Raw genomic sequence first — 27787 nt, 5'->3', positions numbered from 1 at the left:
CACACAAATACAATCCTTGTAATACAATATTCAATAGTTGTATAATGTTTCTTTGTACTATACTTCATTTAACTTTTTTCTACTTTCAAGTGGATCAATTTTAATTTTCTTCCTTTTATAATTAGTATCTTACTACATATTTTAATATATAAATCTTGGCCCACATCTATGATATTTTTCCTGGGACACATTATTAGAAGTGCAATTACTATAGCAAAGTATATAAAATCTTAAACTAAAGGTTTTAAAATAAAAACAAACATATGTATAGTAATTAAAGACTCGAATAGCACAAGGCTTCTAACAAAATACCCTAGCACTCTTCAGACCTTGTCTGTCTCATTTTTCCTCTCTTTGGCTATTTCTTCTATCTTCAAGTACTGTTCTTTCTTGATTTTTAAGTTTTAGACATTATCTATTGATCCTATTACGATAACAGGAATAACTACATTTCTTATATGACCAAACACATTCCTTTCCCTTACCCTCTCCTCAGTGATTATGTTTTTTGGTTTAAATTAGTATTTGGTATTCTGAGCGCCGAAGAATTGATGCTTTTGAGCTGTGGTGTTGGAGAAGACTCTTGAGAGTCCCTTGGATTGCAAGGAGATCCAACCAGTCCATTCTGACAGGGATTAGCCCTGGGATTTCTTTGGAAGGAATGATGCTAAAGCTGAAACTCCAGTACTCTGGCCACCTCATGTGAAGAGTTGATTCATTGGAAAAGACTCTGATGCTGGGAGGGGTTGGGGGCAGGAGGAGAAGGGGATGACAGAGGATGAGATGGCTGGATGGCATCACTGACTCTATGGTCGTGAGTCTGAGTGAACTCCGGGAGATGGTGATGGACAGGGAGGCTTGGCGTGCTGCAATTCATGGGGTTGCAAAGAGTCAGACACGACTGAGCGACTGAACTGAACTGAACTGATTCACATTTTTATGCTATATTCTCTAAGCCATGTAAAGTATTATGATCACATTTCCTTTCTTATACATTGAAATTTTTTCACTATAGCTAAAAACTGCCTCATTTAATTTCACATGTTTAATGTGGCTGTTTATAGAAGTGGACCCCAAACTGATTGAAATTGTTACCAGTGATAGATGAGGTACATGGGTGCCTCCCCTTGATTCTGGGTGGGTCTGTGATTATTTTCAAAGGAGACCATGAAAATGAGACGTGACACCAGAGGCTGGTCATAAAAGAAAATGTAGCCTCTCCCTTGTTTGCTGGAAGGAACACTCTGTGTTTGGAGTTCTGAGTTATCATTATAGGATCAATAGATAATGTCTAATACTTAAAAATCAAGAAAGAACAGTACTTGAAGATAGAAGAAATAGCCAAAGAGAGGAAAAATGAGACAGACAAGTAAGTAGTCTGACTACTCTGAGGCTGCCATTTTGTAAGAAGCCAAGCTAAGTTGGGGGTGGGGGGTGGGGGGGCATGTAGGAGTATTTGAGTTGGTAAGAAACCTTGTTTTCTTGACAGCCCAGCCCAAGTGCCAGATGTGATTAGAGCCTCCAAATGATTCCAGTCTCCAGCATCACTGAATCACCTCCAGCTTCTGAGTCTTTCCACCTGAGGTCCCAGACATCATGGAGCAGTCATCCCTCTGTGCACTGTCCAAATTCATCCATGAACATAATAAAATGGTTATTATTATTATAATATTTTTTTGGCCAGGCCATGCAGCATGTGGGATCTGAGTTCCCTAACCAGAGATCAACCCCACAGCCACTGCATTGGAAGCTCAGAGTCTGGACTACCAGGGAAGTCCCCTAAAATGGTTATTTTAAACAGTTAAGTTTTGGGGTAATGTGTCAGGCAACAGTAGTAACTACTACACTTAGTTTCTATGTTCCTGTCATTAATAGTTCCTAAATTCTCAATATGGCCAAGCACTAGGGGATCATCAGTTCCATGTTTTCCTTAGAGATATTTCTTCTGGAGATCTCTGTCCTCTTGTTCCAATGTGGCTTGGATGCGGAGCTATCAGCGAGGACTTGCTTGGATGACAGATAGTATAGCATGTTACTGTATTTAAGGATATGGGTCCTGTAGTCAGGCTGCCTGAGTCTGCGTACTGGCTCCATCACTTGCCAGTGCTGTGTGACTGTACTCAAGTTAATCTCTCTGCCTCAGGTTTCTCATCAGAACAGTAGGTGGCACACAGTAAGTGCTCTTACTGTTGGCGTTCTTCTTTCTTGTTTATTACTCTTCCTTTCACGGTGTCCTGGGAATTCCTATCACTTCACACCTATGGCTGATGCCCTAGTTCCTAAACTCCATGCCTTTTTCTTGCTTGGTTACTCCCTTGATAGAATATATAACCAGTTCCCTAAAAAAAACTATGCTTTTTGAAATGCTGTTGTAAGTTGTCTTTATTTAATATCACATTTGCTAGTACGACTGGCATAAAATTCTAAGTTGGAAACAATTTCTCTCTGAATGTTGAAGTTATTACTTCATTGCCTTGAAGCTTTCCGTGTCACCACTAAGACAATACTAACTCTTGATCCTTTGTACATTGGTATTTCTTTTTCTTTCTGGAAGTATTAGGATCTCTTCTTTATCCCCACTGTTTCACAATTTGATAATGATAGTACTTGGTGTCGGTCTTTTAACATTCGTAATTTAGAGTAACATTTCAATTTGGAGACAACTTCAGGTCCCTCAATTCTTAGAATTTTTCTTTTCTTTAATTCTTTGTTAATTTTTTCATCTCCATTTTCAGTTTTCTCTTTCTGGGACTCATCTTTCAATTGGTCCTCTAATTTTCTTATCTTTTCTATTTTTCTACTATCTTTTTAGTCAGTTTTCTGGGGATTTTCTTATTTGTTTATTCTACTGATTTTTTAAAAAAAATCTACTTTCATATTTTTATGCTTTATAATTCTGATTTCTTATTTTTGAATTGTCCCATTTTACATATCACCTGTTCCTTTCATTTTAAATGAATTTATTTATTTATTTATTTTTGGCTGGGCCGTGTCTTCATTGCTGTGAAGGCTTTTCTCTAGTTGCAGCAAGCGAGGGCCATGCTCAAGCTGCCACACATGGGCTTCTCACTGCAGTGGCTTCTCTTGTTGTGGCGTACAGGCTCTAGAGCACACGGGTTTCAGTAGTGGCGGCATGCGGGTGCAGCAATTGCAGTTCCCAGGCTCCAGAGCACAGGCTCATAGTTGTGGCCCTGGGCTTAGTTGCTCTGTGGCATGTGGGAGCTTCCTGGATCAGGGTTTGAACCTGTGTCTCCTGCACTGGCAGCCGGATTCTTTACCACTGAGCCACCAGGGAAGCCCACCATATCACGTGTTCTCATTTCATGGATTTATTATCTTATCTCACTGAATATATTGATTACAGTACATTTGAATTTTTTTTTCCCTTGCACTGTCTCTGTTTCCTTTTTTTTTTTTTAAATCAGTTAGCTTTTGACTCATTCTTTCCGGCAGAGGCTACTCTGAAATGCCCAAGGGTCCTTCATTAGCTATTCTACTTCAGTTGGATATTTCTGTGCCCTTGGACACTCTGAGGCTTGTCAACTGTTGGACCTCACTGTAAAGCAGCTGGCTAGGGACACGGCCTGTTTACTGAGGGAGCCCCAAATGTCCACATCTGCAGGGCTTTTCCTCTGAGTTTGACAGTTTCTCCAGAAAGGAATCCTCTCATTTTCTACCTGGTGAACATGAGGAATTTTAAGCTGGCTGTTGGCATTTTGACATCTATTATGGAGGAGAGGTGGGAGAGGGAAAATCTTAATTTTCCAAAAGCAGGTATCTCTGGTCTCTCTGCTTTATGTATGTTATCTATCTCCACCCCAACTGTGCCTCGTTCCCCAGGTTGTATCTCAGATTAACCCAGTCAATTAGAACCACCAAGTTAAATAAATTCCATGAAGCTCTGGATAAAAGTCCAAGAACTTTTTAATCCAGACTTTCTGGATTTAAAAAAATCCAAAAGTTTTCCTCTCATCTTCCATACTGTCTCTCTCCCACAGAAAAGTAGAAAATGTACCCAATTCAAGTTCCTTAACTCCTCCTACTTAACTATACTTTTTTTCTTTCTTTTTTGATAATGCCTCAGAACTTAAGTATTCAGGGTCCAAGTTTGTTTTAAAATAACCCAATGAGCTGACAGACGGAGCTCCTGGAATTCTGCAGCTTGTGCTAGAGTCTACAGATGGGAAATTGCCGTCAGTTAAAGGGTGGTGCTATTACCATAGCCCAATTTTTGAAAGCCTTTAGGAAAAAAAATCATCTGAATTAATTAGCATTCACCACAGGCACTAGTTTTGTATTACAGTATTCTATAAACTCAAATAACAAGAAAATACAGTATTGTAGTCTCTAACTTTTAACTAACATTTAACTCTCAAAAATTGTGGATTATAAAGTAAGAATTTTACCTGTTACAAGATAAGCTCTTATATGACTGATCTATATGCTCTATATGACTATTGCTCTTAGATCATCATAAAATATGAGTTATGTTTTAAAATTAACTAAATACTATTGGTATCTAAAATAAGAGCAATTTCATTTTACCTCTCCGATCTGCTTTATCCACAAATCTCTTCCAAGAAACTCCTGGTGTAAGACTACAGGAGCTGAGTTTAGATTAAAACTCAAGGAGTCACTGGTTTTTTCTTTAATAAAAGGCTGGAGATCCGAATTTATCTAGAAAGAGTAGTCAAAGAGTTAAATCAGTAAATGCATATACAATGGCATGTTTCAATCATATTCAGAAAGCACCAGTTATAGAGTGAAAAATAAAGCTTAAGGAACAGTTTTTAGATGTACCGTAATAAGCAAAAGAACATCATATGATTAACAATAATCTTAAAAAATTTTTTAATAGTTTTTCCCTAACATATCCCTTTTTTATTTAAATTTATTTTCCTTTTTAAGTTTAACCTAAGGACTTAGAAATTATATTAATATGTTAATAAACTAATCAATGATTTAATAAAGTACATAAAAACTCATCTGGAAATATTACATATTTCCCCCTTCTTATGAGCTATTTAAGCAACATCTAAGAAATACATACTAAATGGAATTTAAAATAACATATACATAGACATTACAACGGAGAAGGCGATGGCATCCCACTCCAGTACTCGTCTGGAAAATCCCATGGGTGGAGGATCCTGGTAGGCTGCAGTCCATGAGGTCGCAGAGTCGGACACGACTGAGCAACTTCATTTTCATTTTTCACTTTCATGCATTGGAGACAGATATGGCAACCCACTCCAGTGTTCTTGCCTGGAGGATCCCAGGGACGGGGGAACCTAGTGGGCTGCAGTCTCTGGGGTCGCACAGAGTCGGACGCGACTGAAGCGACTTAGCAGCAGCAGCAGACATAACAATATAACAGCTAATCTTGAGACATTTTTTAAAAATTTATTTTTAATTGGAGGATAACTGCTTTACGGTGTATGGTTTCTGCTGCACAATGTGAATCAGGCACAAATATACATATATCTCCTCTCTCTTCAACCTCCCTCCCTTAAGACATTTTATATTTCAGTTATTGGAATTAAAGCTTTCAATTTTACTCCATATATTTCTAAATTTCATTAACTTTCCACAATATGTTTTACATAGGAACTATATGGAAACTGTAACAAAAACCCAAATATTCTTGCATTTTGTTACTAGCAACATTACATGTTATTTAATAATTTGCAATAATTCTTTCAAGAACCTTTCAGGTGATAAGAAAAGACAAACATCACAAATATGGCTTAAGTAAGCTCTAGCTTTCTATCAAAATTAAGCAGTACTCACTAATCATACTGTTTATATTACATAATAATCACCATGAACAATAAATTTTATGTACTCAATAAACAGTTTCTGATATATAAAAGCAGTTTATTAAATGGTAAAAGGCTTCTTGTGTATCATTTTAGCTATTTAAATACTGAGAAAACAGAAAGGGTGTGCAAATACCTTATGACTCATAGCCATGTGCTTCCCATACTGAAATGCCATATCCTGAACCTCAGCATCATGCTTTGCTAATTCCATTGCAGCTTGGCAGCTTTTTGCTAGTAAAGCACCATGGGAGAGAAAAGTCTGCTTCTTCCAAGTCGATATTCCAATATCATCTGTGATACGATTTTCCTAAAAAAAATGCAACAAAAGCCAAGATTAAAAAGATTTTAGGAGTAATTTGTTTCGGTTTTTTAAGAACAAGTGTTAAGAAATGAACTATTGGGACGTCCCTAGTGATCCAGTGGCTGGGACTCTGTGCTCCCAATGCAGGGGACCAAGGTTCGATCACTGGTCAGGGAAATAGATCCCACATGCCCCAACCAAGGGTTTGCATATTGCAACTAAGGATCCTATGAGTCGCAACTAAGACCCGGCACAGTCAAATAAATAATTTCTTTTTTTAAAAAAGAAAGAACTATTTAAAACACTCAGGTTGTCACAACAAGACAGAACTAAAGGATGTTGACCCTCACCTCCACCTGAAGGGAACTAAGGAGGTGGGAACTGTTTTTTTAGGGTAATTGAGAAAAATGAAAGAAATGTTGAAGCAAATTTTATTTTGAACTAAGGAATTTCTATTAAAATATACTTTAGGGGAATTCCCTGGCAGTCCAGTGGTTAGGGCTCTGCGCTTCCAGTGCTGGGGACTCAGGACAGATCCCTGGTCAGAAAACTAAGGTTCCACAAGCCACATGGCAAAAACAAACAAAACAAATTTTAAAAGTGATATAAAAAGTATGTATCTGTAGATCTCTATCTATATCTCTCTATATATACACTTACAGGATAAGGCAAAAATATTAATAGAAACTTAAACCTTCAAGCTAACTCTTCTATATTTGTATCAGTTCTTAATTAAGTGCTAGTGTTCCAAGATACAAGAATCCTATTGTCTTTATGTTAAAATGTCAAGGTCATAATGAAGGAACTGCATTCTCTTATAACCAGTTAGACAGAAAAATCAGAGAGGAGGTAACCCATTATTATAACGGGGTATGATTAAATCATACTATTCAACAAAGTTTATTCCCATAAGAAGAAAAAAAGGTATAAGGGAAGATATAATTGTAGTTTATTTAATTTCATCTTTTTAAATTACAAAAATTACAGTAGTGTCTTTAAGTAAGTATACACAAACCTACTGACTCTAGATCAATGACGTCAAGTAAAAATATAATGTATACCTCATTTGCAATTAAAAATTTGCTAGTAGCTACATTAAAAAAGTGAAAACAGGTGGCATTAATCTTAATGACATATTTTATCTCCTAATATATCTAAAATATTACTAAAACATAGAATCAAAATTAATAATCATATACAATCATACATAATCATAATTACTATTAAAATATTTTATATTCTTTTTTATACTAAGTTTTCAAAATCAGTGTGTATTTTCCACTTATAGCATATCGCCACTGACATTTCGAGTACTCAACAGGTACAAGGAGTTGCTGGCTATCCTAGTGGACAGCTCTACTTTAGGCAGTGAGCTCCCTGAGGAGAATGATGAAGCCATATGTAGAACAAAGCTCATTTCACAGTGTTTCTTTGAAACCTCAAACTAACTAGAAAGCATCCATTAATCCAGAAAGATTAATGAACCTAAACACTTTACTTCCTGCTGCCCACACCGCAATCCTTCTTCCATCATTATGTGGTGACAAAATAAAAAACAGTAAGAAAACTTAAACAGAGAGGTCATTAAAAAATGACCTCAGATTTAGCCCCACCTCTTTCACCATGCTGAAGGGAATCTTCAACCATCGGTCAGATCAAATTCTCAATTTTATATGCTTTTAAACAAAAAGAGAGTTCAACTTATAGCAACAGTCACAAATATGCAACCTACTATTGTGTAATAATCAAAAAAGCCACACAGGGAGAAACAGTGCATAGGCTGCTTCATAAAACATTACAGATAAATAACAGCATTTAATTTTAGAAATTTGAGAATGGATTTTAAAATGTACAAAGTTAATATATCATATTAATAAGCCTAGACAAAAACCATATTCTCTCTCCAGCTATACTAAAGATGAATTTGACAAAATTCTATTCTTGATGGGAAAAAAAAGCACTTACTAAAATATGTATTTTTTTAATGTATATACTGCAATCCTATTTCAAATCCATAAATGAAGTTAGCGTGTAGAAAATTCAAATGAAACAGTACAGTAAAAATAGCGGAGAACCAAAAAAATCTAAAAAGGCAGCATACCTAAAGCATGAGAATTCATCAAAGCTTCATCTTTGGGTTTTGACTGACACTTGGCAGTTGCAAATTTTGAAACAAACTTTGATATCACAATGACTATTCTGAAGAGATTTCAGCACCAGCACTAAGATTTGTACGTTCAGTTGGTTTGCAACTGACTTATTAGCCATTTACACAGTGTATAGTACAGATTTGTCACAGGACAGATCACAGTTTTAAAGGAAAGAAGAACCTTCCTGTAATGAGAAAGGATCCCCTAAACTGCACACAGCTTATGACATCCAATATACAAGAGCATAAAAACCATCACAATATTGTGATTCCAAGAAAGATAGTTTTGGTCAGGAAAATAACCTAAGATCCTATTTCCCATTTTAATTTCTAAAATCTCTTACAATGACAAAACTGTCACGTAGGACAGAAAGTATACAGTGCTGGGAAATATAATGTGATTCAGCACTGGTTCTTTTTGTCATTTAACACAGATATCACATTAATATTAGACCAAAGCACAAAACGTTTAGTGCATAAGCCAGTTTCTGTTTTAAGACCTAGCATTTTTATCACAGTCTTTTATCTTACTTTGGACCACTTGTACCCAGTACTCTATCCTACTATAGACTGTTTAACTTAGTCAACAGAATCAAAAGTAATTTCTGGTGAGATTTATGGGGGACATAAACATTTATATCATTAAAGTATCTGCATAACCAAAAGTACAATAATAAAAATGAAAATGCCTCCTGTTCCTTTTAGAAAAATAGTACTTCATAAGCTTGCTACATTTTTATTGCCTTTACTGTTGCATGACAATGAATAGTGGATAGAAAAAAAGAACCATATACTTGAATTATGATAGCTTAATCCATCACAAATTAATCTAAAAATGAAGATTTTACGGGTTTTCTTGGTGGTCCAATGGCTAAGACTCTGTGCTCCCAAGGCAGGGGGCCCTGGTCTGATCCCTGGTCAGGGAACTCGGTCCCAAATGCCGCACTAAGAATTTGCACACTGCAACGGAAGATCCCAAGTGCTGCAACTAAGACCCGGGACAGCCAAATAAATAAATAAATGAAGTTTCTACAGAAACAGGAACTATTTTTTGAAAGATTTATTTATTTATTTAATTTTTGGGGGCTGTGGTGGGTCTTCGTTATTGCACAAGTGCTTTCTCTAGTTGCAGGGAACAGGGGCTACCTTTCATTGCTGTGGGCAGGCTTCTCATTGTGGTGGCTTCTCCATTCTTGTGGAGCAAAGGCTCTAGAGCGTATGAGCTTCAGTAGTTGCAGCGAGTGGGCTCCGGAGCACAAGCTCAGTACTAGTGGCTCATGGGCTTAGTTGCTCCACTGCATATGGGATCTTCTTGGACCAGGGATTGAACCACCTTGCAGGTGGATTCTTAACCACTGGACCACCAGGGAAGCCCAGGAACTATTTTAATAAGGGGGGAAAAATGCCCTCATTCCAGATGTGTATTTCTTTAATATGACAAGTGTGTGTGTGTACATGCACATGCACACACGTGATCACCCGAAAGCCAGCAAACACTTTATGGGGAAGTATACGACCCTTTCTTCCTAAAATTAGGAACAGGACAGAGGTGAACACAATATCGTGGCTATTCAACAATGTAATAGAAGTGGTGAAAAAAGGACAGATGTATAAAAATTAGAAATGAAGGGTTTATCACTATTTGAAGATAATATAACTGCATATTGGGGAAAACCAAGAGAGCCAACTGAAAAACTACTAAAGCAAAAAGATAATTCAGTAAGGTAGCAGATATTAAATCATAAAACCTCAGTAATTTTTTAAAAATATGCACCTTTAGACAGACAGACAATGAAACAAAATAGGAAGTCCAGGAATCAAACTACACACAGGAATTTAATACATTTTAGGGAAAAGTTGGACTTTTTAGTAAATGGCGCTGGAATAACTGAACAACCTTCTGGGAAAAACATTAACACTGATCTGCATTTCACACAAATTATCAGGATAAACTCCACATAGTGAAAATAAAATCAAAAGAACCACAGACAATAACTGAAGACAAAAAACAATAAGGAAAAGTATTGGATTGGCCAAAAAAGGTCATTTGGGTTTTCCTATAACAGCTTAACAGGAAAATCCGAACAACTTTTGGCCAACCAAATATTTGCATTTCCTATCACAGATGAATGACAAATCTTCCCATGGTTGGCTAATCATGGTCCCCCACAAAGACAGCCACATCCTAATCCCTAGAGTCTGTGAATGTCACCTTACATGGTAAAGAGGACTTTGCAGTTCTGATTAAATTTAGGATCTTCAATTTAGTTCGGTTCAGTTGCTCATTCATGTCTGGCTCTTTGCAGCCTTATGGACTGCAGCATGCCAGGCTTCACTGTCCATCACCAACTCCTGGAGATGGAGGAATTATCGCATAACAGGATGAGCCTAATGCAGTCAAAAGAATCCTCATAAAAGGGAAGTAGCAAGGATAAAAAATGGAGGATGAAGCCACAAACCAAAAAATGAAAGTGAAGACTAGAAAGGGTAAGGAAAGGGATTCTCCCCTAGAGCCTCCAGAAGGAATGCAACCCTGACAACATCTTGATCTGGGGGCTTCTGATCAAAGGACCCACACTTTCCATCTCCTTAAGGCTTCACTCAGTGTTGGTGAGGCTGTAAAGAAACAGACCTATCAAATATGACTAGTAGGAGTGGAAACTGGATAGAAATTTTGTAATTTCTTTCACAATTACAAATGTATTTGCCCTGTTGCCTGTCAGTCCTACTTCCAGGAATTAATCCTTCATATAAGCCCCAACACTTGTGAAATTAAATACATACAAGGTTAGGGTCTAATGTTCATCCAGGTGCTTGGGTGATCCTTTTAAAACATAAGCCAGACAGAAGCATACTGGCATATGTGCTGTTTTTCAAACACTTCAGGCCTGTTCCTCCTCAGGCCTCTGTGCCCAGTAAATAGAACATATCCAGTTCAAATATCACTTCTTTAAGAAGCATTTGCAAATACCCCCAACATATACTTTCCTCTTTAAACAAACATAATCTTATGCATATTTCAAAACAGTTCTTAATTCTCTATGAATTGTATGCCTGCTTATTTGCTCCTTTCCTTAAGGACTGGATACAGTGTTAGTCACCTTCACATTTTTAATCATTTAGGCCATATTGAACTTTCAACAAATGCTTGTTAAATGAACAAAAATGTGTTTATCTGTTACATTAAGTAATTGCGTGTTCTTTTAAACAATTTAAAAGTTAATGAGCAGATATATCTATTCAATGGAATGCTACTGTGCAAAAAAGAGAAGGAACTGCTGACACCTGCTACACCATGGATGAACCTCAAAAGCACGACACTCAGTGAGAGAAGCCATCCATGAGACCACATACTGTATGATTCTATTCTTATGAAATGGAGATTAGTGGTTGCCTGGTCCAGGGTGGGAACTGTAAATGGCCATGAGGGAGCTAATGAGGTGTGTGTGAAAATTTCTAAAATTGATTTATGGTGATGGTTGCATTACTTGATAAAGTTACTAAAAATTACTAACTGTAATTTTGAAATGGGTTAAACTGTTTTCTTGGGCTCCAAAATCACTGCGGATGGTGACTGCAGCCATGAAATTTAAAGACGCTTGCTCCTTGGAAGAAAAGCTATGACAAACCTAGAGAGCATATTAAAAAGCAGAGACATCACTCTGCCGACATATAGTCAAAATATGTCAAAGCTATAGTATAGTCCGTATAGTGAAAGCTATAGTCAAAGCTATATCCAGCAGTCATTTATGGATGTGAGAATTGGACCATAAAGAAGGTTGAGTGCAGAAGAATTGATGTTTTGAATTGTGGTGTTGGAGAAGACTCTTGAGAGCCCCCTGGACAGCAAGGAGATCAAATCAGTCAATCCTAAAGGAAATCAATCCTGAATATTCATTGGAAGGACTGATGCTGAAGCTGAAGCTCCAATACTTTGGTAACCAGACGTGAAGAGCCAGCTCATTAGAAAAGACCTTCATGCTGGGAAAGATTGAAGAGAGGAGAAGTGAACGACAGAAGACTAACTGGTTGGATGGCATCACCAACTCAATGGACATGAGTTTGAGCAAACTCCAGGAGATGGTGAAGGACAGGGAAACCTGGTGTACTGTAGTCCATAGGGTCCCAAAGAGTCGAACACAACTAACGGACTGAACAACAATTTTATGATATGTAAGATTTATCTCAATAAAGCTGCTAAAAAAGAAAAAAGGGTAATGAATATAAAATTTTACATTTCTTGGCCTCAAATTCTTAAATTATCACTTAAGAAATTAACTTTTTATGGCTTGTATACCATCCTCATTTATTAATATAACATTTATTTTGTTTCTATTATGAGTTAGATTCTTTGTAAAGTAATATAAATATGAATATGAGTTCAGTTCAGTCATTCAGTTGTGTCCGACTCTTTGTGACCTCATGAATCCATCTCCCGGAGTTCACTCAAACTCACGTCCATCAAGTCGGTGATGCCATCCAGCCATCTCATCCTCTGTTGTCCCCTTTTCCTCCTGCCCCCAATCCCTCCCAGCATCAGTCTTTTCCAATGAGTCAACTCTTCGCATGAGATGGCCAAAGTACTGGAGTTTCAGCTTTAGAATCATTCCTTCCAAAGAACACCCAGGACTGATTTCCTTTAGGATGGACTGGTTGGATCTCCTTGCAGTCCAAGGGACTCTCAAGAGCCTTCTCTAACACCACAGTTCAAAAGCATCAATTCTTCAGTGCTCAGCTTTCTTCACAGTCCAACTCTCACATCCATACATGACCACTGGAAAAAACACAGCCTTGACTAGACGGACTTATTAATAAATAGCCTGTTCTCAAGAAACTCACAATCCAGGTATGGCATCTATATATCTACCTCTATGTGGATATTAATATAATAGATAAATTATCTGATAGAGTTCTCTCTCAGAATAATTCTTGGAAGATTTCCAATAAAAGATTCAGTTTTATATTTTCCTTATTGTGACTGACATTTTATTATTCATCACTTTTACATTTTTAATGCAATAATACACAGTCACTGAAAATACTCAGCAAATTCAGATAACCAAGAAATAATTAATGTATAGTCTCTTGAAATCTGCTATTACAAGTTAATCATGTCATGAATCAGTAATTCCATTCTAAATTAATCAGAAAATTTATTCCCTGAATATTAAATCACTGCTTATCATGAACTTGGTTACAAATGAAACAAAGCCCCTCCATTCATTCTGTCAGCTTGCCATGTATACATTAACAGAGCATGCTTTATTACAAAGGGAAAGTTAACACACGATTTTGGATGTGGTTTAATAACCATATCCAAATTAGCATCTTCAGACATCAGATATATAGAACTGATATGAAATGAATGAACGCAGTCAGAGCCAATGAGAGTCAGACATACTTACAGCATCAGCTTACATTTGTGCAGTTTACAGAAGGAAGACACATACAGTTGATATTCACTTTTGATGGGATTTTCTCTTTTTCAGAAAGACAATATATGTCAACATACCTACTGAATGACTGTCAGACTGGAGTATATTAATTTAAAAAATGTAGGTCTCTTAGTCATTGTAACCTGACCTTTTTGCTCAAGTAAGGTTAGTTTCAAAAACACATAACCTGAAGCTTGCAAGGTATCTCCCAAGATAGTGGTACTGGTTTTCCTCAGATACAATGTTCTGTTCTGCTGCTGAGCCGTCTGGTGGACATGCACTTTAAGTTGCTTTCCTAATGGTAGTAATGCATTTGTATATGCCTATTTACATGAGATCAAAGTGTATTTGTAAAGTGGCTGCTGCTTGGGATTAAAGGTCTAGTCCATGGTCACAGAACAAAGGCAAGCTAACTGACCCAGGAAAATGTCCAAGCCCCAATCAGAACCTGCCAAGTCAAACTTTTACCTTACATATTATCAGAAGAGTGATAAGGGTACTTTAAAGAAAGAATGCAAATATTTCCTGTTTTATGCTTCCTACTTCAGATTCATATACTAGGTTGCTACCTTTATAATTTAACTTTAAAATATATTTATGCAGCATAAATTTGGGTTTGGTGAGAGATCACATTCTCTAACGTCACATTTTACCATCTTCAATGTCCGGTTTGAATTAGCCTCTTCACCTATTTTAAGAAGCTAAACAAGAGCCAAAATGTTCATCAGCCTAATTAAAAAAAAAAAATTATTTGGCTGCGCTGGTTTTAGTGACAGCAGGTGATCTTTTAGTTACAGCATGTTGGACCTAGTTCCTGACCAAGGATTGAACCTGGGCCCCCTGCATTGCGAGTGCAGAGTCTTAGTCACTGGACCAAAAGAAAGTCCCTACTAGCCTTATTTAAAAAAACAAAGGCAAGGAAAATGTTAATAAAGACGCTCTAAATTTAGGGATAAGAAGGAAGCAAGGGGGAAAATAGAATCTCCTATTTCCTGGCAGCCAACAATATGTGATGACACTTCCATGTCCATTATTATATTAGCACTTAGATTCTATCTTGTTTAATACATAGTAGAAATACTTAAAAATATCTTCGATAGTTTAAAAAGTAGGTTTATATATGAGTAAATGACATGTTTCATTTATGTATCAACAAAGTATTTTAAACCTGTAATTAAGTCTTCTAATAATATAAATTAAAAGTTACAAGAATCCAAAGCATATAAGTAACAAGATTAGAAATAGTACATATCATAGTGTTTTTTTTCAGGAATCTTGAGGAAGAGAGAAAAGGTATAATATTTTAACAGCATCATCTAATAGAATGTAATAATTTGCTTTGATTTATAATCCGGTCACACTGGAGGTAGTAAAGTGGGTATCTATGTAAATCATGGGAGAGAAACTGATAAGATGTGATAAGTGTGTAACTAAAGTCTGTTTTAAGAAGTGCTTCTATATAATACATAAAGCTATTAAGCTTTTCCTCACACATTAGAGAGCAGGGTTGTCAGGGAATTTAAATGTCAGGAATTCTTTGGTCTAGGGCTAGCCAGCCCCTTCCTGTACTCTCCACCAGTCAGTTCTTGCTGAGACGAATGGGAATGATCCTGATGAAGAAGGGTCAGGATGGAGAAAGAAGACTTGACAGCTCAAATTCTCCAGCAAGGGGTATCCTTCAGATGGGGACAGGTTTGAACAGCTAGAGGGCAGCAGATAGTCTTCAGAGGGGTTGCTCAGAAGGGGCAGTAGGGAATGCTGATTGATTAATTCTTTGAGATGAACAAACAGCACCAAAGGGAAACTTGGCTTGCTTTGAGACGTACAGTGTATGATGGTGTTTGACATACCATGTAAATGTGCAGCAGATGCACTTTAATTAATTTTTTGTGTGTGCTTACTGTGCCAGGCATCATAGATTTGAGAATTAGGTATTCCCCCTTGACCTTTAGTAGAAGTTCAGCAAGGGAGAAAGACAGTACTTAGGAAACAGTTTGGTTTTATGAAAATAAAGCTATGCTTACAGTATAAAGGAGGGAGTGACTAGTTTTACCAAGGAAGGCTTCAGTGTGAGAACTGTTAGCTGAATCTTATTCTGAATAATAACCTGGAATCAGCCAGGAAAATAAGGTATGAGATGACTTTTAGAGCATCGGTATTAGTTCCATATTGCTGAAGCAGACAGTGGGAAAAGTAGGTGAAGAATAAGACTAGTTAGGTAGGTAAGAGGTCCAGAGGGTTGTATCTTATTATTTAGGTGCTAGGAGACTGACTTCAGCAGGAAATTATATGACTACATGTGCAATCACATGGGCTGCTTCAGAGGCAGTTTGGACTGGAGGGGCAACAACTGGGATATCCATTAAAGGGTGAAGTTATACTCCAGGTGAGCAAGGATGACATAAAGTGGTAGCCAGTGGGAAGTGAGAGGCTTGACCGTCATTCATCAAGGATCTACTTTCCTCTCCCTCCTTACTAACGAACCCTAATTTTGTTCAGGCAGTCACTGCTGTTGCCAACGATTAATTTAGGAATGGGCATGTGGTCCAATTTTAGGCAATAAGACATAAGGAAAGTCTACTGCAGAACTCCTAAAAAGAGATCCAAACAAAAGTGGCACCTGTGGAAGGTGCTCTGTCTTGATGAGCCACACTCAGGACTACTGTAGCCAAACTGTTACAAGCTTGATAATAAAGAGGACACTAGGAAGCAGAACAGAGAGGAAAAACCTTGATACCTGGAGTTGTTATGTTAACTGTCCCTTGATGCCTGATTGCCTCTGCATGTTCAGTTAGAGTAAAATGTGTTTCCTTACTTTTATATCTATTTAATTGGATTTCCCATTCTTTGGCAACTGAAAGCATTTCCATGAATTAATTCTTTCCTTAAGATGAAAAATGTTTATACTATATAAAGTCTGCATATGCCAACATTAACAAACTACTAAAACATTTTAAGAAGATTTTCCTTAGGATGGAATATTCTATTGCCACATAACAAGTTACCCACAAACACAGCAACTTAAAACAACAAACACTTATTATTATCTCAGAGTTTCTGAGGGTCAGGAATCTAGGAATGGCTTAGCTGGCTGGTTATGGCTCAGGATTTCTCAGGAGATTGCAGTTAAGCTGTTAGCTTGGGTTGCAGTCCCTTAAAGGGGCTGGATAATCCACGCCCAAGCTCATTCAGGTGGTTGTTGACAGTCGGTGTCAGTTCCTTGCCACCTGGGCCGCTCTGTAGGGTGGCACACCTGACACAGTAGTTGGCGTCCCCAGAGCAAATGATCTAGCAGAGTAAGAGCACACCCAGGAGGGGAGTTTCAGAATCGTTCATACCCTGTCCTTGGAAGTGACACACTCTTTTCTGTGGTATGCTCTTCGTCATACAGACCAACCTAGCACAGTATGAGAAGGAATGAGACAAGGGATACTAGGGGGTGTGGCTCACTGGGGGCCATCTTGGAAGCTGGCTACTACAGATACAGTCTATGATTAGAATCACTAGGTAAACAGATCTGAACATGTTAAAATTTCTTAAACACTCTGCAAACTGTTTTACAGAAAGTTTCTTCTGACACGTACCTTGACTGGCTAAGTTTGAGACTGTCTTGTCACTGAGTAGAATTGTTTTACTTGTGAATTTAACAGGTGAAAAGTGGCATTTCATTTAAAATGGGAAGCAATTTCATTGATTAACCAGTTGTATTTCCTCCATTTATTCATTTATTTACTGAGTATCTTCTACATATAAGGCACTATTCTAGGTGTTCACACCAGTGAGAAAACCAGAGCATCCTTGCATTCATAGTTTATAGTCTAGAAGGGAAGTCAGACAACCATAACCACACAGGTAAACATGTAACTCCACACTGAGACACTTTCAATGGGGAAAATGAACATACTTTTATGACAGCAGCAATAAGAGTACCTGACTGAGACTGAGGCTTTCGGGAACTGTTTCCGTGAGGAAGTGACACTTGAGCTGACACAGGAAGGATGAATAAGGGATAATTTAGTAAAAGTAAACAGGTATGCAAGGATTGCACAGTAGGTTGCAAGGATTGCACACACAAAAAAGAATGGAAGTCTGAGGTAGGAGAGGCTCTTGGGGCTGATATGTAGACAGTGAGGGTTCAAATGGTAACAGGAGAGGCTGGGGGGATAGACTGGGTCAGATTATGCAGGGTCTTCTGGGTCACGTTCAGGATTTCAGTCTTTATCCACAGAGTCATTGGATGCTACTAGGGGTTGACATGAAGGCACCGCAGCATCAGATTCGCATTTTGAGATCTCTGGTGGTATGGAGAAAGCCCAGCAGATGGGAGAACTGTAAACATGGAGGTGAAGGAATTGCTCAGGCCAGAGAGGATGACATTGTGGACCACGCAAAAGCGGGAGGCATGGGGTAAAGCTAGACTGCAGCTTGTGCCATCGATGGTGGGCCAGGGAGGGCATCAACAAGGTACTGCCTTTTTTGCTTTTTTTCAAACTTTAAACTTTTAATTTTGTTTTGGGGTATAGCCAATCAACAATGTTGTGGTAGTTTCAGGTGAACAGTGAAGGGACTCAGCCTTACATATACATGTATCCATTCTCCCCCAAACCCTCTCCCAGGTACTGCTCTTGACTACTTATGGACCGAATGTATGTGTCCCTGCAAAATTCACAAGTTGAAGTCCTAACTGCCAGTGTATTTAGGGTAAGGAAGTAATTAAGACTGTTGTATTTCCTCCATAAGAGGAAATCATAAGAGTGTGGATTAATGTTCTTATAAGGAGAGATACCAGAGAGCTTGCTGGACTCACTCTCTACCACATGAGCACACATTAAAAAGGCAGTCATCTGCAAACCAGGAAGACAGTTCTCACCAGAAACCAAATTTCTAGAACCTCCATCTTGGACTTCTCATCTCCAGAACTGTTAGTAAAATTTCTGTCATTTAAGTCAACTCAGGCTGTGATATTTTGGTATGGCAGCCAGAGCTGACTAGAGCAACCGACTTCTCTCTAAACCTTAGGATTCAATCAGTGAAGTTTTGAAAGTATTGTTCCTCCCAACATCTTTTCAGCATTGTCTTAACAACACGCAGGTTGAAAAGATCTATAGTCTAATTATCTATTTCTGTATAACAAACCACCCCAAAATTTAGTGGCAAAAAACCAACAACCATTTTACTATGATCACAGATCCTGTGGGTCAGAATTCAGGAAGAGAACAGAGAAGATCTGACTCTGCTTCATGATGTCTGGGGTCTCAGCTGGGAAGACCTAACAAAGCTGGGGATGAGTCTAGCCCCAGAGGACTGGGGCTAGAACAGCTGAACTACCCGGGATCTACTTCCAATAAAATGGCTTATTCACCCATACATCAATCAGGCACACCTGGATGGATGATTGGAGCACTTATTCACAGTCTCTCACGCATGGTGCTTAGGTTCTGAGATGCGGAGTAGTGAGAGGGAGTGTTTCAAGAGAGTGAGTATTCTAAGTGACCCTTTCCTGGCACAGGCAGAATTTAGGTAGTGTCACTTCTACTGTACTCTGATCGATTGAGGGGCTCACAATCCTACTGAGGTTCAAGGAAAGAGTCATAGACCCATACCATTTGATGGGAAGTGATGGGAGGAAAGATAAAGAATTTGAGGCCTTTTATTGTTTGTTCTTAACTACCATAGTCTACTGCTGAAGAGGGTGCTGAGGAAACCAACTTGCTTTCTCTGCTCTCTCCCAGTTCTATTTCTGGCTAAGCTGATGATATACGAGATGGAGTAAGGTAGTCAGGGGGATAAGTGTGGTGAGGGAAACAAGTATTAGGGATGACTCATAAGTTTCTGACTTGAAAATCTGGATGAATGGTGGTGCCCTTCGTGAAGACAGAGGATAATGGACTGGGCTTGGGAAGAAAGATCATATATCTGGTCTTATAAGTACTGAGTCTGAGACGAGTGGGATACCAGCAGATGGAAATATTGAATAAGCAACAAAATATTCAGCTCCAGAGCTCAGGGGTGAACTGGGATGGAGATTACTTTGGACTTACTGACATATAGACAGACGGTAATTGAAGGCTTGAGCTTCATTTTTCAAAAGGTCTGTTCTTGTCCTGTGATCAAAATGGTATTCTATTAAACAATTTACAAGCTTAATAGTGATGTTTCATCTCTCAGGCAAATAAACTGCCTTTTAAGATGTTCTGCTGCAATAGCTGTCAGTGAGTGACCTGGAGTACCTCTAAATGGTGCACAAATTCAATTTAAACAATAAAAACATTCACCAACCATACCCACTCTAAACTCGAGAGCCTGCTTAATCAAAAAGGCCATTATATACACTTAGCTTTCTTAGTCACTAACAGCTTTTCTGCCTTCTTTATATCAACTTTTGCTTTCTCACCTTTGCCTATCTAACCTAATACTCCTATATTTGATTTCTAACATGCTTACTTCATGATACATGTGCTACTTTTCCCTTTAAATAAAAACACTTTGTGGATTAAAAAATATAGACAGCACTATTTCTTAAATGTGGTATGGGCATCTAGGTGTTTTATTTTCATTCTTTAAACTGTATGTATCTGCCATATACACTCTTTCATATGCTTGATACATTTCATAACAAAAAACATTTAAACTATATTCAATAGCCTTAAATTTTTATTTGCAACAAATGATTTAAGACTGTGTCTATTTTATGAAAAAAGGATGTTATTAAAATTATAGGTATTTATTATCACCACCACCAGCATCTTCAAAGTCTTGGATATGTGAATGATATAAGCTTGAACAGATGCCCAGGAAACAATAAAACATGACATGGCCTGTTTCATTAGCTCATTAACACATGCCTTGGGTACAATATGAAAGACAGGTTGTGAGTAAATGCACCAATGAAATATACCCCAGAGTATCTTAATGCTTTTATATTCTACTCAGTTTCACTTCTAAACCTCTTAAAATATATATATTTTTAAAGGTAGTTTTTACATGTATATATACTTGGGATATTTCTTACTTCCGAAAGATAAATAAAATTTTCCTATTTCTAATCTACAAAAGAAAACCTTCAATATGAATTCTATTCCACTTTGATGATGTTAATTAGCATCCTTGAACTCAAACTCACTGATTTCCTCTCTCTAACCAACCTCCCCGGGCCACCTTTACTCATTTTTATTGGAATAGTCTGCAAGGCCCTGAATTTCCTATCATTATTCTGTGCTTGTTTGCACATGGAACAATAATCTCTCCATACAAAGCACAGGAGTCCTTTCTGACTGCCTGAGGATTAATTATCATCATTAACAACATGGTAAATGTCCCAACCAGGAAGTACATGACCAATAAACTACTTCAGTGGAAACAAATGATCACTGATGACCTTCATCCTCAGTGCCTTAGATAGAAATATGGGGAAAGCTTGCCCAAATGTATGACACTTGATGTCATCTTTGAATTTGGATTAAAAAAACCCTTTTTGGTAGTGGCAAGACACCTGGCTTCAGTCTGATTTAAAATTCATGAAGCCAAACACAGACTTGTAAGACATGGTCTTAATGAGAAGAAAAAGATCTCAAAAAAACTGAAAACATAAAAACAGACTGAAGAAAGTTGGTGCTGGCAAAAAGAAGGTGCAGATTTTGCAATGACTATCTGTGGTGATTGCGCAAATTTTTTTAATAAGAGACTATACTAGGGAAACTTCAGGAAAAGAATACAAAAACCCCCCACTACAGGTGTTTCATGAACAGTCTTGATATGAATTTCTTGAAACTCCGAATACTAAGCCTCTCCTCTTTCTAGCCAGGGGGATATTGGCTTTCCAGTTAGTAAGTGAGTCCTAGCTTCAGTCCTCAGGCTAGAAGCCTACTCACTGGCTTAGCCTAGACCTTCAGGTTCCCATGGCTCCTCTGACTCTATCTGACTCCAGTTCACTATTAGAAGAGCTACCCCAGACTCAGTGGCCTCAAACAATAATCATTTATTATTGCTCATGTGTCTGTAGATCAGCTGAGATTCAGTTAATTTAGACTGGTGGCTCTGCTTCTGACTGCATGTCTCTGGACTGGCTGCTTCAAATCTGGTCTGCTTCAGATGTTTCTCATTCTTCTTGGATCAGCAGTCTGGCCAGGATATGTTTTTCTCATGGCAATGGCAGAGGCCCGAGAGAGCCTCCTATTGGCCAAAGCAAATCAGAAGTAAAGGGCTAAGTGTAAGAACACCCTACTCAAATGTATCACAATTACATGGCAAAGACATAAATGTATATGTTCTTGTTCATTCACTAAGTTGTGTCCAACTCTTTGTGACCCTGTGAACTGCAGCAAGGCAGGCTTCCCTGTTCTTCATTATTTCCTGGAGTTTGCTCAAACTCATGTTTGTTGAGTCAGTGATGTCATCCTACCATCTCATCCTCTGGCGTCTTTGCCTTCTCATCCTGCCTTCAATCTTTCCCAGCATCAAGGTTTTCCAATTGTGGGCTCTTTGCATCAGGTGACCTAAGTATTAGAGCTTCAGTTTCAGCATGAGTCCTTCCAATGAATATTCAGGGTTGATTTCCTTTAGGGTTGACTGGTTTGATCTCCTTGCTGTCCAAGGGACTCTTCTCCAGCACCACAGTTTGAAAGTATAAATTCTTTGGTGCTCAGCCTTCTTTATGGTCCAATTCTCACATCAGGACATTTAATACTGGAAAATACCATAGCTTTGACTTTATGGACCTTTGTCAGCAAAGTAATGTCTCTGTTTTTTAATATGCTGTCTAGGTTGGTCATAGGTTTTCTTTCAAGGAGTAAGCACCTTTTAATTTCATGGCTGCAGTCACCATCTGCAGTGATTTTGGAGACCAAGAACAAAAGTCTGTCACTGTTTCCATTTTTCTCATCTACTTCCCATGAAATGATGGGACCAGACGCGTGATCTTAGTTTTTTGAATGCTGTTTTAAGCCAGCTTTTTCACTCTCCTCTTTCACCTTCATCAAGAGGCTCTTTAGATCCTCTTCACTTTCTGCCATTAGGGTGGTATCATTTGCATATCTGAGGTTGTTGATATTTCTCCAGGCAATCTTGATTCCAGCTTGTGAGTCATCTAGCCCAGCATTTCCCATGATGTACTCTGCATAGAAGTTAAATAACCAGGGTGACAATATACAGCCTTGATATACTCCTTTCTCAATTTGAACCAGTCCATTGTTTCATGCTCAGTTCTAACTGTTGCTTCTTGACCTGCATACAGGTTTCACAGGAGGCAGGTAAGGTGGTCTGGTATTCCCATAAACATTTTCCAGCTTGTTTTGATCCACACAGTCAAAGACTTTAGCGCAGTCAATGAAGCTGAAGTAGATGTTTTTCTGGATTTCTCTTGCTTTTTCTATGATCCAACAGATGGTGGCAGTTTGATCCTTGGTTCGTCTGCCTTTTCTAAATCCAGCTTGTACATGTGGAAATTCTCAGTTCATGTACTGTGGAAGCCTAGCTTGAAGGATTTTGAGCATTAACCTTGCTAGTGTGTGATATAAGCACAATAGTACGATAGTTGTAACATTCTTTGGCATTGCCCTTCTTTGAGATTGGAATGAAAACTGACCTTTTCCAATCCTGTGGCCATTCCTGAGTTTTCCAAATTTGCTGGCATACTGAGTGTAGCACTTTAACAACATCATCTTTGGGGATTTAAAACAGCTCAGCTGGAACTCCATCAGCTCTGCTAGCTTTGTTTGTAGTAATGCTTCCTAAGGTCCACTTGACTTCACACTCCAGGATGTCTAGTTCGAGTTGAATGACCACACCATTGTGGTTATCCAGGTCATAAAAATCTTTTTTGTACGGTTTTTCTGTGTATTCTTGCCACCTCTTCTTCATCTCTTCTGCTTGTCTAAGGTCCTTGCCGTTTCTGTCCTTTGTTGTGCCCACTGTTGCATGAAATGTTCCCTTGGTATCTCTAAATTTTCCTGAAGAGATCTCTAGTCTGAATGCGTGTATTAGTTACCTATTGCTGCATAATAAATTATCTCAAACTTAGTGGCTTAAAACAATAATGAACACATTATGTTTCAGAAGGTCTGTGGTCAGGAATGGCTCAGCTGGGTGGTAGCATGGGGCTTCTCATGAAAGACTAAAAATGCTCTATTTTGTAGACAAAGAGACTGCTGTACAAATATCCTATATTTCTAATTATTGTCTATTATTTATTAAAACATATTTTTGTGCAATGCAATAAATTTTATGGGAAAATGCTGCTTAGAGAGTTTTTAGCAGCAAAATAAGTACTGTGATCTTTAAACAATAGGCTAAAAGATGGTGAACATTAACTTAATTCCACAAAATACATAGCAAGGGAATAATAAAACAGGAGACATAAATTGCAAATCACTTTATAAATTGAGAGATAGGATACCTGCGGAATTCCTGGGCCCTTGCCCTATGCTTGTTTCTACTGCCAACAATCTTGTCTTTTGCTTCATACCTGTGTTATTTCAACACTCTTCCAGATGGTATCTCTGCTTCTGATTGCTTTGGCTTCCAATTTACCTTATTCACAGCTTCTAAATAATCTTTTTATAAAAAACTGTAGCTTATTTTATTAACGTTTATTCTTTTAATAATTTATTTATGTGACTATGCCAGGTCTTAATTATGGCATCCAGGATCTTCAAATTTTATTCAGCATGCAGATCTTTTTTTTAATTTGAGGTACGTGAACTTTTAGTTGTGGTATGGAGGATCTAGTTCCCTGACCAGATCCAACCAGAGCCCACTGCATTGGGAGTGCAGAGTCAGAGCCACTGCACCACTAGGGACGTCTCCTACAATTATCTTTATCAAAGGTCTTCTCTTGTGTAAGATCCTATGATACTTTCCTTCTATTTACTATTTTAAATCCAAACTCCCCAATACACACGTTCAGGATCCATCCATTGATTCATTGATTCCTCTTAAAACTATCAGCCATCCCTAGCAAATGCCCTTTGCTCCAGCTCTGACAATAGCTTTGTCTCCATCTCAGCTTTCAAAACACAAGCATCTGATTTGTCCAGCACAGCTGCTAGTGAATAATGGGTACTCATTATGCATTTGCTGAATGAGCAGGCCTTGAGAATAACTAGGTAACCTAAAACAAAATGATAACTTTCTCTTCTCTGTTCTTCTGAATCTGTGTTCAAAGTGCCTTCATAGTCGAGTCACGTGTATTGTCATAATACCTGTCGGCCCCTCTAAGCTCACCTCCAACCACTCTTCTGGTCATCCACCATGTTTCAGCTGAGTGGGCCTGCTTTCTATTTTCTGATACATTAAGCTCATTCCTCTCTCAGGCCTTTTCCTAAGTTGCTTCCTCTTCTTGGAACACTTGTCTCTGGTTTTTTGTTTTTCATTCAGCTAGCTGCTTTTTGTCATTCAGATCTCAGTTTAAAATTATTTCCTCAGAGAGGACTTCCATGAACATTCACTTTAAAGTAACTCCCTCAATCCTTAACTATTGTGTCTCTCTTTTTAGTTCTATGCTGTGCAGTATCAGCTATTTCTCTTGTTCATTTATTTATGTGATTGTTTACAGTTGGCCTTTCTACAAAGATGTACGCTCCATGAGAACAAAGATGTCTTATTCACTAAGCACTTATATTGCTAATGGCTGTCCATCTGGCAGATGCTCAAAGATGATGTTAAATGAATGAATAAACAAATAATGTTTATTTTCAATCTCCCAGATAATGCTCTGATCCCAACAAACCTCAACAACTTCTCTTAATTCATTTCTACTATACCTCCTAAGACTCTGGTTAAAAGAAAATTAGCTCCTCCAAGAAGCTTCCCCTGAAGTACTCTTCATTCCTGATGTTGTACATTCACCTATACGTTTAGCCTGTATCATAATTTGATGTGGTCTTATGGGTAAATTGCTCTCCAGTGGTTCCACGCACATGTTTCTTCTCTGATCTATAGGTATCATCAGATCCCCAAGGGCATATGTCTGTTTTTGTTGTAGCTTTAAGTGTTCTGGTAGCACTTAGTGTGCTGTTGTAGATATAACTGCAATTCAAGTAGGCCTTCCCTGGTGGCTCAGATGGTAAAGAATCTGCACGCAACGCAGGAGACCTGGGTTCAATCCCTGGGATGGGAAGATCTCATGGAGAATGGGATGGCTACCCACTCCAGTATTCTTGCCTGGACAATTCCACAGACAGAGGAGTCTGGCAGGCTATAGTCCATGGGGTTGCAAAGAGTTGGACACAACTGAGTGACTAACACACACACACATGTATCATCAGATCCCCAAGAGCATCTGTGTGTTTTTTGTGGTAGCTTTGTTTTGAGTGTTCTAGTAGCACTCAGTGTGCTGTTGTAGACATAGTAGCAGTTGAAGTTTACTAATAAGCACTTCCTCAAAATGGCCTAATACAGTTCTTTAGCCAAGTATTTAACCAAGATGGTGGCATCAAAGGATGTGCGCTTATCTTCTCCTGCAAGAATACCAAAATCACAACTAGCTGCTGAACAAGCATCAACAGGAGAATATTGGATCCCACCAAAAAAAGATATTCCGTGTCCAAGGGCAAAGGTGAAGCCCCTAAAAATGGTAGGAGGGGCGAAATTGTGTTTGGAAACAAACCTCATACACACCAGAGATGCTCAGAGGGCACAAACAAAACCCTTGTGTGCACAGGACCCAGGGACAGGAGCAGTGAGCCCCACGAGACTAAGTCACACCTGCCTTTGAGTGTTTGAGTATCTCCTGCAGAGGCACAGGTCAGCACTGGCCTGCCACAGATACAGGGGCTCTGGCTACAGCAGACCTGAGAGGCATAGCGTGTGGCATAAGTCCTCTTGGAGGGGGTCGCCATTAGCCCCACTGAAGAGCTGCTGAGCAGACAACCCACAAAGTGGAGAACAATTATACCAAAGAAGTTGCCACACTTTTGCAAAAGTTCTAGGGCCCACAACAGATTTCCCAACCTGGGGATCTAGCAAAGGGACTGAGAACCTCCAGGGAATTTGACTTTGAAGGGCAGTGGGATTTGACTACAGAACTTCCACAGGACTGGGGAAACAGACTCTTGGAGGGTACAAACAAAACCTTGAGCACACCAGGACCCAGGACAAAGGAGCAGTGACCCTACAAGAGACTGAGCCAGACTTGTCCGTGAGTGTCCAGGAGTCTCTGGCAGAGGCGGAGGTTGACTGTCAGGGACACTGAATACAACAGTCCTGGGAGCCTCAGTGTGCTGGCCTAAGTCCTTTTGAAGGAGGTCGCCATTACCTCCATTAACCCTACCACAGTTTGACCTCAGGCCAAACTACAGGGAGGGAAGACAGCTCCACCCATCAACAGAAAATTGGAACAATAATTTCCTGAGCATGGCCCCACCCACCAGAGCAAGACACAGTTTACCCCACAGCAAGTCCCTCCCATCAGGAAGCTTCCACAAGCCTCTTAACCTCATCCATCAGAGGGCAGAGAGAATGAAAACCAGTCACAGAAAATGAAACAAAATGACTGCATGGATCGCAGCCTGTCTAACCCAATATGAGCTATGCCATGCAAGGCCACCTAAGACAGACAGGTCATGGTGGAGAGTTCTGACAAAATGTCATCCACTGGAGAAGGGAATGGCAAATAATTTCAGCATTCTTGCCTTGAGAACCCCCTGAACAGTATGAAAAGACAAAGAGATATGACACTGAAAGATGAACTCCCCAGGTTGGTAGGTGCCCAATATGCTACTGTAGAAGAGCAGAGAAACAGTTCCAGGAGGAATGAAGAGGCTGAGCCAAAGCAGAAACAATGCTCAGGTGTGGATGTGTGTCTGGTGGTGAAAGTAAAGTCCGATGCTGTAAAGAACAATATAGCATAGGAACCTAGAAGATTAGGTCCATGAATCAAGGTAAACAGGAAGTGGTCAAATAGGAGATAGTAAGAGTGAACATCAACATTTTAGGAATCAGTGAACTAAAAGGACTCAAACGGGCAAATTTAATTCAGAAGACCATTATATCTACTACTGTGGGCAAGAATCCCTTAGAACAAACAGAGTAGCCTCATAGTCAACAGAAGAGCCCAAACTGCAATACTTGGGTGCAATCTTAA

At 38.7% G+C, this 27787-nt stretch overlaps 1 protein-coding gene across 1 annotated transcript in view; it reads right to left on the bottom strand.

Annotated features, from left to right (window-relative positions):
- The window catches only part of PDSS2 (decaprenyl diphosphate synthase subunit 2), a 276849-nt gene that overhangs the window by 52939 nt on the left and 196123 nt on the right, over positions 1–27787 (bottom strand). Inside the window, exons 5-6 of the mRNA XM_069598233.1 lie at positions 5956–6129; positions 4546–4677 (exon numbers count right to left, since the gene is read on the bottom strand). Coding sequence (XP_069454334.1) covers positions 4546–4677; positions 5956–6129 — 306 coding nt within the window. The remainder of the gene's footprint in view (positions 1–4545; positions 4678–5955; positions 6130–27787) is intronic.

Source organism: Ovis canadensis, chromosome 8 (assembly GCF_042477335.2).
Source record: "Ovis canadensis isolate MfBH-ARS-UI-01 breed Bighorn chromosome 8, ARS-UI_OviCan_v2, whole genome shotgun sequence".
In the NCBI taxonomy this organism is placed as follows: Eukaryota; Metazoa; Chordata; class Mammalia; order Artiodactyla; family Bovidae; genus Ovis; species Ovis canadensis.
Note: the sequence above shows the minus strand (reverse complement) of the source record. Positions and strands in the feature narration are given on the sequence as shown.